Here is a 13,155-nt window from a genome sequence, read left to right as displayed (position 1 = left end):
AGGTAGATAGGCGCACAGCTTTCCGAATAAATGTCAGTGAGTTTTGTCACTCAGCTTGATTCATTTATTATTACATATATCCGACTTCAAATGGATTACAAAATAGGTTTTGCCTTAATTTAGGATACACATATTCCAGCATTAAATAGTAAAATAGCTGGAGGCCACTTCCTTTGTTTCATAAATGGCACACCAGCAGACCCAGAAATCTAAACATCACACTCTCTCACTGGAACATGATGTCACTTTGCATGTTTTTGGCCTGGTAAGCTTCCCATCGAGAATGTGTGTGTGTGTGTGTGTGTGTGTGTGTGTGTGTGTGTGTGTGTGTGTGTGTGTGTGTGTGTGTGCGCGTGTGCGTGTGTGCGTGCGCGTGTGTAAAAGTGTGTCTGTTTCACAGAAGGGAGTCATTTCCTGTTAGACATTCTCTCCTTCTCTATGGAGTTTAAATGATAACTCCAACTGTTTTAAGATTCACTTTGTTAGGTATGAACAGCACAGTTTACAATGTCGTTTTTTAACTCAAGTTTTTTTTTTTTTAAATTCCTTTTGGTTTCGTGTATGACAGTACAGACATTCTTTGTTGCTCAGAACATATGTATCATCATATCATCACCGGCATAACAAAGCTGAGATAATGTAAGGAAGATAAAGTGAACACATTAAATAACAAAATGAAATACAGACAAACCCCCCCCCCCAAAAAAAAACCAACTGTCGATGTCATAGCTGGGAGGAATCGTTCATCCTGAAGGAAAACTTAATATCACAGATACTTTAAGGAGAAGCATTCATGTTGCAGATAATTCAGTCCTTGTGATATGAGTCCAGAAATGTTCCCAGACTGATATCTCAACCTGACTTCTGTTATTTAGCCTGATAAGCAAAAGCTCATATGAGATAGTCTTTACTATGGTGTTAGTCCATTCTTTTAGTTCAGTTTTTTTGGTGTGTGTTTCCCAGTGTTTGAGTGTTGTCCTGGCGGCCGTAGTGATGCCCACCATGACTACAGAGTTCACCATTCGTTTCCTGTCTCCTAATAGGCATGAACTCGGGGACACTGGTATGTCCCTTCCCAGCCAAATTGTTAGATTGCCTATGATCTTTTTTCCGGAGAAGATGAATGTCTGGGCAATCCTAGATGCAATGAATCATTGTCCTGGTGTTCTTCTGACATTTCCAACAGAGATTATTCATCATCAGGCCTACTCCACAACTTCTTTTGAACATGAAACCTCTAGGCGCCAATTTAATGCTACATTAAATCCCACATTCATTTACTTGTTCTTTTATCAGTTTATGTGAATTCTTTAATACCACCTCTCATTCTCATTCCTAATATATATATATATATATATATATATATATATATATATATATATATAAAACACATATACACACATACACACACACACACACACACACACATATATATATGTATATATATATACATTTATTTATATATGCCTTAGTTCTAAACTTACACAAAAATGTCTTATGTCACGACCTGCTTAACTTGTCAAATGCAATGTGCACACTTTACAAAATAATCTACTGTACCTAATAGAATTTCCAGTCTATTTCTCAGCATGAATGATATCATGTGCCTCCTGGTGAATGAATAATTTGTTCCCATTGTTGTTTTGTCTGCTACATCATCACACAAGTATGTCCAGCATTTGTGACTAGATCGTGCAAACAATGACTCACAACCCCGTACTATTGTATGACTACCTGGTGTGTGTGCGCGTGCGCGCCTGTGTGTGTGTATGTGTGTGTGTGTGTGTGTGTGTGTGTGTGTGTGTGTGTGTGTGTGTGTGGTAATGCTTCGGCTTCATAAAACATTCATTCTCCAATATTTAATATATTAAACTTAATTTAAAAGTAGTAGTTTGCAAGCATCCATGCACCAGATGCAGCTGCTCTGCAGTCTGTGTTGAAAACAATCCAGTTAGTTGCTTGTCAGACTGACGTGCGTTAAGTGTGCACAATACATACACACATACATTAACCAACCTTTAGAAATATTCTGGTGTCAAATAAGTGGCAGCAAATGAAGGCGGACTCCACTGACTGCATTCCTTAAGCAGTGCCATCGTTGCGGTGTATTTGTAGTCAAACCCTTCACAATAATTTCAGTCTAACATGGGTGTAGCAATTGTTTCAAGGCAAGTCCAGGGCTACAGCTACCAGACTTTAAGGTAACCTGCTTCTTCTTAAAGAATTCGATTTTTTTTACAGTATTTTGTTAAATAAATAAACATATTTAAAGTCTTTGACGCAGTTTTTCAATGAACTTCTTGGCTAACAACCTGAATGCATGAATCTCGGGTGACTAATGTCACCATCTGATTTTAATCTTGGGCACTGTGAAGAATGTTCTGAGGGTAACAGATGAGCATGACACAGGAGGCGAACAGGGCATGCCTGTATATATGTATATTTAAAAAAAATAAACGAAACATATGTTAAACTGTTGATTTTGATGGGTTAAGTGGGCTAAATTTCATTACGCTCTACTCACGTAACTGGTGCAACCTCTTTTTGTGTGTATGACTCATGTCGGTGGTGAGAATTATTGAGAAAAGACACGGTGAATTACAGCAAGCTGACTGAATGTTTCCATCTTTGTTTGTAGCAGCATGTGTTCTAGTCTTTAATAAAATTCCCAACAACTCAATCATTTCCCAAGAAAGTGCCTCGATAGGAAAGAGGCGACGTTCTGAGACACTAGAAGTCGGGTCAGTTGAATATATTATTACATCAATGAGGAGTCGCTGATTTCTTGTAAGAACTGCTCCACTCTAATGACACATCACGAGACGGGTTTCTCATTGCAAACAAAGTCCAAAACCGACCTGGTCCCCCGAGTAAATGTGTGCAGCCACAGTCTGACCTAGATTATTCCTGTGTGTCATCAGGAGCCCCATTGTCCAAAAACTACAAAAAAGCCACCAACAGTTGTACTGGCTGACCTACTCCATCATTACTTTGAATGTGGCCCTGGTCAATTATTTTAAGTAAAACCCACATAAGCCATCCTGCAGTAAAGACCAACCCCTTCTTATTCCGGTGCACCAAATCAAGTGAAGCGAATACTTACTAACGCACTGAATAGGCTGTTAGCAAAGGACCTCCATAGTTGTAAGTTACTCTACCAAGGCTGGCTGAGAAAAGAGGAGGGTTAGGCAAAAACAAACAAACAAACAAACAAACTACATCAAGTCTAAAAATTTGTCCCTGTAAAATAACCTTGTTTGGGTAACATTTGTCATGAAGTCAGAATGCACTGATACAATGGGCTGTATATTGGAAAATCTTTGTCTTATTGGCTACCTGTGCATGGCATTCACAGAAGTTAGCACCCAATGTTTGTGTGTTGTAAAAATACTTTGAAATAGTCTTGTTCTTCTAATGATGATTTTTTTTTGTTTCCCTGGCATAAAAGGGGGAACAGAGATGAACACAAACAACATCAAATTAAAAAGAACTCAGAAAGTGTACACCTCAGCCAAGGCAAACTCTCGGCTGCTGGCACTCTTACTTTCATGCCCTAATTAAAGACGCCAGCTGTAATGAGCATATGGCTGTTCAGTAGGATGGTGAAAGATGATAATATCCGGATTTTGCATAAATAAGCAGGCTAATGTATGCACTGAGGCTTAAGTAATACTTCCTGTGTCCACTAGGTGACATTAAGGAACATCCATCCATCCATCCATCCATCCATCTATTTTCTATACCACTTATCTGCTAAGGGTTGCACAGGGGGTGGAGCCTATCCCAGCTGACATTGGGTGAGAGGCGGGGTTCACCCTGGATGGGTCACCAGTCCGTCGCAGGGATGTTAAAGAACACACACTGCATAATGTTGCGGTACATCACGTGAAGACAGCACAGTGTCATGGCGATACAAATCAAAGGATGTTTGCCACTTCCTGTAACCACTAGGTGGAGCTATGACTATGACTTCAATTCAGTTTGTAAACAATGTCAGGTTGGGACTGTCATCAAATGTGTGTGAAGTCTGCAAACCATCTGAGTGCACTTGAAAGAGTTTCGTTAAAATGGTCACCTCACCACGGTAGCACTGTCGTCTAAAACACACAGTCTTCACAGTAAATCGTCTCCAATTCTTAAGGTGTTTCTGAACAAATTCTGATAGATTTGGTTTTCCCACCAGTGGGAGTTGATTAAAACGTTATAAACATGTAATTTCCTGTTACCACCAGGGGGCACTATGAATAATCTGCCCCGAAATGTGAGTTCCTCCTTAGCCAGTTTTACTCCTCTGCCATGTTTGGTGTAAATAGATTTTGGATAATCCTGTTGACAGTGAAACACCAGTGAAAAATGATCTTCTTTTCAGACGCCCAAAAGAATCGGCTTGGACCAAATTATTACTGCTGACACTGGTGTCATTATCAGCCTTGGAATTCTCAATCCGTGCGTCCCTACCAGATATAGAAGTTTTGAATTAAAAATTTATCTGAGGGTGCTAAATATCACCTTAGCTTTGGAGACGACCCCAAAAATGATAGCTGATGTCATCATAACCTGTATTTAGATCCTTTTAAATGTAATTCTTACCAACTTTCAAACATCTAAAAAGATGTGGTTGTTTTATCCCGCTTAATAGCTTAAATATATATGGCTCATAATAACACAACCCTGTAACAATATAAGTGGTATAAAAAAAATGTTCCATTTGCTAGCAGTTTTGGAGTGTTTATATTTAACAATGTGGTTTGACGCTCTGGTAAAGTCGACAGGGACGTCTGATCCTCAATAAGTGTGGCGTCACTTCCTCGCCCCAATGCCCATCCCTTTGGAAAAAACACTCACACACAGACCAGCGACGGAGAGAAAAAGAGCGAGGGAAAAGGCGAGAGAGAGGCGAAAACACATTAAAAAAAGACAGATGAAAAAGTCGGACACATAGGAGGGAGCCAAACAAACAGCAGAATACACTTTTGAAAGTAAGTTTGAATGTTTTGCTGACGCTCACTCAGGTCTATTGATCCGCACATTGATCCAAACGCTGCTCTCATTGCTTTAGTACTACTTTCGTTTTGACGCTTTCAAGTTAGAGGTGATACATCGAACTGATAAAAGTGATTTATTTACTATGAATATGTTGGAATAACTTGAGCGTTGAGTGGAGAAGGAGGGAGGGGGGGTGGGCCTGTGATGCCCCCCTCCCCTCCCAAATCCAACTCACACACACAAACTTTTAGTAGTGAATATCTCATGCTGTAAAATGCATTATAACGCTGCTTTAAATGTGAATTAGTAACATATTAACTTCAAATGCTCACGGACACACATTTTCTATTAATTTTATTTTTCTTGCTTGTGTCCTTTGCATAGTTAAATGTAAGTGAAAGTCCACTGAAGTTAATTTTTTTTGTGTGTCAATAAAGATAGTGTGTGTTTCTGTCCAAACAACCCTGAGGGTATTGAAAAGTATGTGCTAGCGTTGCATGGTTGTGATTCAAGTACAAGTCCCAGCATGGCCCTCACAGCTTCACTAGAACACTCATTGGCTTCCCACAATATTGCACAACATGCTGAAGTTGTCTTATCTTGAGGCCGGGCGAGGGCTCGCTGCACATCTTTTTTAACGTTTCATCTGTTTAATGTCTTCACTCTGCTGCCTTTAAGTATGAGACATCTCATGGAAACTCTGTTTGCAGTCATGCCGCTCCACAAATCATCCCGGGCCCCTCGCCTGGACCCAACTATGATCTCGGCCCCACTCGGTGACTTCCGCCACACTATGCACATTGGGAGAGGGGGCGATGCCTTTGGGGATACCTCCTTCCTGTCAACTCTCGGTCCCAGCTCACCCAGTTCTGATCCAGTTAGCCCAGGTGTGCTGTCATCTGTGGACTCTCCAGTGTCACTCAACCACAGTGAACTAGGAAGTCCTCAGGATAGTGATCTTCAGCACTCTGAGTCAGTGTCTTCATTCACCCTGGACCTGGATCTAGATCTGGGCCCTTCAATGTTGGGGGATGTACTAGGGGTGATGGACGGATTGGGACTCGACTCCAATGAGGATGTGTTCAGTTCCAGAAGTGGCACATCCTCACTGGAAACAAAGCCGGGAAAGGGGGCCATGGAGATGTCTGTGAACATGCAGAATGAGCTGAATGGGACGAACTTGGTTGGCTTGGATGAAAACCAGATGGGAGAAAGCAGGATACCAGATGGGAATGGGATCAAACCAAAGGGGTTGCGACCAAAAGTCAGATTCAGTGACAAACGAGAGGAGATAATTCGCCAAGCGTCTGAGGAGGAAGAGGGTCAAGCGTTTGACTTCCAGGATGAGGATCATCTGGTCCTCCAAAGTCCAATCAGGGGTGAGAGTGAGAGGGGCGAGAACCTCGTAGGTGGAGGTGAAACAGAGTTCACCAGTCACAAAGTAGAGCTGCCCCCTAGTCCTGCCTCCTCACACAGCTCCGAGTATGAAGGAGTGACTTCATTGGACAGGAGGCGGGTCGACAGCTGCCACTCCGAGACTGATTCAGAGGAAGAGGAGGAGGAAGAGGAAGGAGGGAGGGGCTACACATTTGAAGATGAGTTTGATGATGAAATTGGTCTATAGGGGATAGGTAAGGTTTCCAGAGATTTGATGACAAGTAAATACTGTATGCTAATATTGGTGCCTTTGCAAAGGGAGACATAACAAATGCAAACTGGATTTTTAAAAGACTCATAATGAAAAAGCGGTTTTGAAGACGATGTTGCTCTGCTGGAATCTTTATCTACAAGGGTAGCAGATATGCCAAAGACGTTTTTTTAATCAGAAAAAACTGTCCTTTTTTTTGTTTGTCTGCTTTTAAACAATGAAATATTTGTAGCACTTCCTTCTTTCTCCTGGAAGCTTTGCAATGAAGCAGAAGTTTGATTCTGGTTAAGTGAACGATATGGCTTTGTTAGCTTCTACCATGTTTGCCTCCCACAACAGCTGTTGTGTTTAAGTGCCTTAAAGGGAGCTTATTTGTATAATTGTAACGTGGTATATTAATGTCTTCGTCTCATATTGCATGTTTATTACATCTCCATGTCCTTCTATCAATGTTAAGTCTTATGAACTTGACAACTGATGGTCCTCAGAGACGTCAGAAAATCAAGTTATTCTGCGCATGATAAATCACTGAACACGTCACATTCCACATCTGACAATGTGAGTCTTCCCCACTTCAGACCAACTAGGATTTATTTCCAGAGTGCAGTTATGTGGCATTTATTCATGCCTACCAAAGCTTTTTCTTTTTGGGCTGTGGGGCTGGAAAAATACTTAAAATGCTAAGACAATCATGAATTTTCCCTTTTTTTTTTGGGTTTTATCTTATAATGCTGTAAAAGGGAGAGAACATTGTGCTTTTCCATTGAACATGCTGGTTTCAACACCTTTATGTCCGGTGGTTTATTGAGGTTTACAGTGAATAAACAACTATTGGGATTGTAAAATGATCACAAGTTTGCCTGAGTTTATTTTTCTTAGAAAATGACTCCTGGGTAAGAAGGAAAAACTATTTATAGAGTGAATGTTAAGACCAGTTGGCCTGGATTTCTTTTCCAGCGTATTCAATTGATAAAACACAAGTGCAGGTAAAGGCAAGTAGTTTTAAACATTTTATCTTAAGCATGCAACAGGGAATGCTTAAAAACTGCCTACACATCTAGTAGCTGTACAGACCCAGAGATGAATTGAAAAGAGATCATGGCGACTACATTCACCAATAAAAGTCAAAAAGGAGAATTATGACAAGTTATATACATTATTACAAGTTCCTTAATTGAGAAATATTTGGATTTCTGGGTCTTTTTACACATTAAATGTGTACTACTCATGTAAATCCATCCATTTCTTTGAATACACACACACGCGCGCACACACACACTGTATGAGCTGACTACACGGATATCGTCCTGAACACGTTGAATCCTGACAGCGCCGTGGAGATCATGACCCCCGGTAGCTGTGGGTGCCAGTGAATCTCCTTGATCTCCGTCTGACCCTGGTGCAGGAACAGCAGCTGAGGGGGCAGGTCCTTCATCCCCTCCACCCTGGCTCCCACGTCACATGACTCCACCGACAGATCCCACTGGCTGACCACGTCATCTGCTCCAGATGCGGCGAACACGCTGGAGTCCACGGGGCTCCACTCCACTGACGTGATGGGAGCGCTGTGCTGCTTGAAGTTGGCGACGGGCCGCCCCGTCTGCAGAGCAGCAAGAAGTCATTTGTAATACAAAATAGCTGCGATAAATCCAATTACAACTTCTGCTTTTATAATGTAGGTGTGAGCATGAAACAGCTTAACATTTATGTTTTGCAGGAATTGTAAGTGTTCTGCTTCTGCAATTACTGATTTAAAAAGACGTCAGCTGAGTTAACGTCTGGTACTAAGGGCCTTGAGAATTCCAAATTCTTACCTTAAACTGTCGCAGGTCCCAGACTTTCAGAAGCCCGTCATCCCCTCCTGACAGGAGGAATGGTTCGCTCCGGTTCCAGCTGATGACATTGATATCTGATGCGTGCGCTTCATTGGCTGACAGCATGGAGTTGGGCGGGGCACGGATATCCCAGATACGGATAGACTGATCTACTGAACATGACGCAAAAACCTGGAGCGTATGAGAGAGAATGACGTATTTATGAACAAGTACTATTAAGGTACAGTACCCCATCTCCCTCAGGACTAGCAGCGCTCGTACGATGTTGCACCGCTGACACGCCGATGGCAAAGGCCGCCATGAAAAGTGTTGACCGGCTTATCAGGAACAATTTGGGGTTTAGACACCTCACTGGGGAGCCGGGAGATTAAAACTTCATCTGTCTGATTACCACGCAGCCACTCTACCTCTTGCACCCAAGCACATAACAGATTGTAATGATCATCCCAAACACTCCAAGGCAGTTTGAGCCAGAAAAGTGGTTCCAGATTGGCATCAACACTGATGGTCTGGACCCAAGAAACGACGCTCGCAGGGATTACGAAGATATGATTGATTCAAAATGGCTTTTTTTTTTTTAAGTTAGTGTAACACCCAGCATGTCTAATCCAAAGAGGGATGTGAAATTGAAGCAGCAGTGAGACCAGCTGTCTCCTTCCAACTGTGGTCCTGGACATAAATTCAGAATAAACTGAGGCTTGGTGTTGTGACACTAATGGTGCTGGGAAAGCAGAGCTCTATATGGGGGGGTCGTCTATGTTGGGCGTCTAGCCTGTGGAAAAGTCAGCCGGTTCTAAGAAACTACGCAAGTTGAACCAGCTCGGGACTGGCATTAGCAGTAGGCCAGACGTAGACTGAAGTGAAGGCACCAAGCAGGGACTGGTCTGGTGACCTGTTAACTGTAGCAGCTGACCTGAGTTATAGATTTCCGTCTCGGTGAGAAGCCTGTGATAGCGCATAGCTGTGGTGTCAACATAGTTACATTCATTCCAGTCATTCATTTTCCTCACCACACCCTGTCTCTGCCTCTTCCATCTCCGCAGCTCTCAACCACTAACGTTAACTTTTTTAATCCCTGTGAGGAAAATCAACTTCTTTAGGATGAGTGGAGGAAGCAACTGCAGTTGTGAGGACAGCTGCTTGGCGGAGGGGGTGGTGAGGATCTTGCATGACAATTACAACACGAACTTCAAATATTGAGCACATGTGTTTCTAGTTTAGGAGGGAACACAATCTCACAAAGGCCCCATGTGGACTTAGCGAGGATCTCAGAGGCCAAAGCACTCCAACACTTGTGCAACTAACGTACTGTAGCTTCGGTAGGCGACCACTGCAGGTCCTCCACTGACTTGCTGTGGGAGCTGAAAGGTCGTTGGTCAATCTTCCAGGAAGTTCCTCCCTCCTGCGGCTCCCACACATGAATGTTCTTTTTACAGTCTCCACTGACAAGACGACCTGTTGACGAAGAACAGGCATCCACACATGTAGAACATCGCACTTGAATCTGTTACATCATATAAAAAAAACATACAACGTACAGGTTGTTCGTTTTGAAACTATAGCTCACAGTTTCAACATGAGTTTGCGTCAAATTCTCTTGCAGAAGCTAAGACACAAACCACAAACACCTACTTTACGCTCCTGCAACTTCTATAAATACACACACACACACACAAGCATAATTTACTGACAATTTCTAGAGCTGAAGAATGCCATATACCACTATGGTAGTCTAGTAATGTGTACATCACAATACATTAATAACTTAATGTGCTATTTAATTGAAAATTTCCAGTTTATTAGAATATTTTGAGAAATTTCACATTATTGCTAAATGCTGAAAATGTAGCTGCTATAAAATCAATAATTCTTGTGCCACTCACTTCAATACCGATAAATCGTTGTATGCTGCAATGCAGTGTCAATACTAGCAACTGGAATATTGATATGGTATCATCAAAAAAGTTGCAATATATTTCTGTATTTTTGTGTATCCCTAACGTTCAGCACATATTTTGCTAACAATAACATGTGATAAAATATTTTTTTCAATGGAGGAGCTCATGTGTTTGTTACACATCAATCAAATTATCTCTGATTTCAATGGATATTGAGGAAAACCAAGGAATTGAGCTGAGGAAATTACATTTTGTTCTGTTCAATGATGCTTCACCAATGACAAGTGATCATAAAAAGGTTCAGTTGTCATCAAGAGACTGAAGAATGATGGATGGATGGAGAGAGAGAACGAGCGAGAGTGAGAGAGAGAGCGAAAGAGAGAGAGAAAGAGAGAGAGGGTGTGTTCCTTTTGTGTTGCACACCCTAGAAATTAGACGAGCAGCAGCCTGGCGTGCGTTCCATACAATACATACTGTAACAATGAGATAGTGTGGTTACCTGCCCTGTTAGTTCTACTGCCAATTATGACCAAGGAGGAGTTTATGATGCACAAATTTAATTTTAGCTCCAGGTGTCACCTACCTGGTACCACAGGTGACCAGTCAATGGCAAAGCCTTCAGTCATGTGTCCTGAGAAACTGAAGAGTGGCGTCGCTTCCTTCTGCTGGCTGATGAAAGCCGCCATGGCTGCAGAACTGTGGACGGCCTCCAGCTGAGCACGGAGGTCAAATATTTCTACCTGTCCCTTCTCTGACCAGACAGCAGCCAGTGACTGGTCCCCACGGCGGGTCACCTGGAGACAAAATGAATCATGGGAGAAGTTAGGACCAGTTTCGGAGATTGGAGACGTAATCGACATATAAATGTCAACACACCCGGACTCGGTTAATCCCTCCGTAGTGAGGCATCATGGCCAGTTCCATCTGTGGCTTTTTGTCTGCATCCTCCTCCTCGTCATCACTGTCCTCGTCACTGCTTTCCTCCCCCTCTGTTCCTCTCTCTGTTCCGTGTAGGTTGTGCATGCGGATGACAAGAAGTCTGCAAGACATCCAGAGATGAATTTAATAAATTAGATGAAAAAGAGGCTGAATTCAGATTTTCTATTTGAACAACATGCAAATGATGGTAAAACTATGTAGGAAAATAATCTGTGATTAAATAATCTGAGTTTGAATACACAAAGAAATGTATTCATAAACTTTATTATAGAAAGAGAAAACTTTCCAGATAAGAAAAACCCCTGAAATACCAGCTTGGTGAATGATAGTGATAAACGGACTGTTAATATAGTACATGTTCTACCTGCCAGTAGGGGTTCAGACTGTAACATCACACTAATTTTTATGAACATAAATAAAACAAAACTGTGATGGGGTCAGAGGTCAGTTCAGGAATAACATTTACAAACACAGTGAAAAGAATCAAACTGTTCCTCTAATTTTACATGTCACAACTAGAATCCGCCGCTGGATACTCACGGCAAGTACAGATGGCCAATAATAATAATATTCGACTACAATGACGAAATATTTCTCCTCAGTTACTTAAAATGCAGATCCACAAGTGTGGTCTCAAATCAATGATAAAACAGGGTTGATGAATAACAGATCCACAGTTGTAAATATTAGGAAGATCATCCCAGTTGAGAGATCTGTTTTATAATTACATTATGACAGTTATTTGTTTTACATTTGGAGACACTGCGTCAACACTACACCGATTAACACATGGATCGTCAATCTGCTGGATTGGATGGATCCCCGCTGGCTTCACGTCAACATATACAGATTCGTAGTCTACATCCCCACACAGAAACCCTGTACATCCTCTTATTTTCATCCTGATTGTGCTCATCTGTTTGACTTTTATTTGTCAACAAAGACACGATTATCTGGGATGTTCTCACTCGTGATCACCTTTAAACAAAAAAAAAGACATATAATCATAAAGTAAATGTATTGCTATCAGGTGCTGACGGATGTGACGTCATGTACGTTGTTTATATTGTTTATAAGACTGTAAGTAAGAGACCTGTTGGCCAGAGCCGTGTCAGCTTGTGTTCCCGCACACAGCAACATGGACAGGGGGAACTGTTCCCTCCCGTCTCCGTCTCCGTCTCTCAAGATGTCGAAGCTCAAACATGGAGCTCCTGCACACAAACAGACAACTGTCATTCACCCTGCAGTCTGCAAAATTCACTCACATGCCAGTTCGTTTAGCAACAACTCGCCTGTTTGGCACTCGTGGTACATGCGGTACGCGGACCGGTCCATCTCCAGCTCCTCTCCCGACTGAAGAGGCTCGATTCCGGGGACGTATACTTTCTTTTCGCCCTCTCCATCCGCTCCTTCCTCCTCCATCTCTACTCCTTCATCGTCATCGTCGCTGCCAACTTCGTCCATCTCCTCCATCTCCCTTTCTTCCTCAGCAAACGTGTCTTCACCGGGAGCAGACATCTTGGCAGAGTCAGACTTCGCGTACTTCCGGTATGTTGACTGACCACGTGGTTTAAACACGCTGCACAGTCACCCTCCCCTCCCCTGTCGCCTCACTCCCCCTCGTTCTCTCACTGTCTCCCCCTTTTACGGGAATTCAGCTGGCCCCTCTGCCGCTTCAGCCACTCTTGCCAGGAAAGATCAGACTCACAAATATTTGTCTCAGAGATGGCGCAAACTATTTAGCCTAAACATTCATGGGACATATTCAGAGTCGAGCTGCCTCTGAAGGAGAACAGTTCAGGAAAATCACATGAGCGATTTGGGGTGTCATGCTACGCCCACGGTGTCT

General features: G+C 42.4%; 2 protein-coding genes across 3 annotated transcripts; one reads left to right on the top strand and one right to left on the bottom strand.

Moving 5' to 3' along the window:
• Positions 1–2,076: 2,076 nt before the first annotated feature.
• On the top strand, positions 2,077–7,496 carry cdc42ep5 (CDC42 effector protein (Rho GTPase binding) 5). Of its 2 annotated transcripts, none has more exons than XM_086218312.1 (2): positions 2,077–2,201; positions 5,697–7,496. In XM_086218312.1, exon 2 carries the CDS (start codon positions 5,699–5,701, stop codon positions 6,608–6,610), a length of 912 nt encoding a protein of 303 aa, XP_086074438.1. In that variant the 5' UTR covers positions 2,077–2,201; positions 5,697–5,698; the 3' UTR covers positions 6,611–7,496. The 2 variants fall into 2 exon arrangements, with proteins under 2 accessions (XP_086074438.1, XP_086074437.1); XM_086218311.1 differs by lacking the exon at positions 2,077–2,201 and adding an exon at positions 4,810–4,979 and having other exon boundaries at positions 5,697–7,495.
• Positions 7,164–12,868, bottom strand: grwd1 (glutamate-rich WD repeat containing 1). The gene is made up of 7 exons (XM_086218310.1): positions 12,599–12,868; positions 12,400–12,517; positions 11,244–11,406; positions 10,951–11,161; positions 9,779–9,924; positions 8,449–8,640; positions 7,164–8,234 (listed from the first exon to the last, which is right to left on the bottom strand). The coding sequence occupies exons 1-7, from the start codon at positions 12,822–12,824 to the stop codon at positions 7,926–7,928; spliced, it is 1,365 nt and encodes a 454-aa protein (XP_086074436.1). The 5' UTR covers positions 12,825–12,868; the 3' UTR covers positions 7,164–7,925.
• Positions 12,869–13,155: the final 287 nt, after the last annotated feature.

The sequence above is a fragment of the Aulostomus chinensis genome, chromosome 11, assembly GCF_037954235.1.
Source record: "Aulostomus chinensis isolate RoL2024-O1b breed Wild chromosome 11, RoL_Achi_v1.0, whole genome shotgun sequence".
In the NCBI taxonomy this organism is placed as follows: domain Eukaryota; kingdom Metazoa; phylum Chordata; class Actinopteri; order Syngnathiformes; family Aulostomidae; genus Aulostomus; species Aulostomus chinensis.
This window is presented reverse-complemented; position numbering and strand designations above follow the sequence as displayed.

Coding starts and splice junctions, on each gene's coding strand:
- cdc42ep5 (XM_086218312.1), top strand. CDS start 5,699: ATGCCGCTCCACAAATCATCCCGGGCCCCTCGCCTGGACCCAACTATG.
- grwd1 (XM_086218310.1), bottom strand. CDS start 12,824: ATGTCTGCTCCCGGTGAAGACACGTTTGCTGAGGAAGAAAGGGAGATG. Junction 9,925..10,950: donor CTGGTCACCTGTGGTACCAG/GTAGGTGACACC, acceptor CTTCGTCAACAG/GTCGTCTTGTCAGTGGAGAC. Junction 8,235..8,448: donor GGGACCTGCGACAGTTTAAG/GTAAGAATTTGG, acceptor GCTGCTCTGCAG/ACGGGGCGGCCCGTCGCCAA.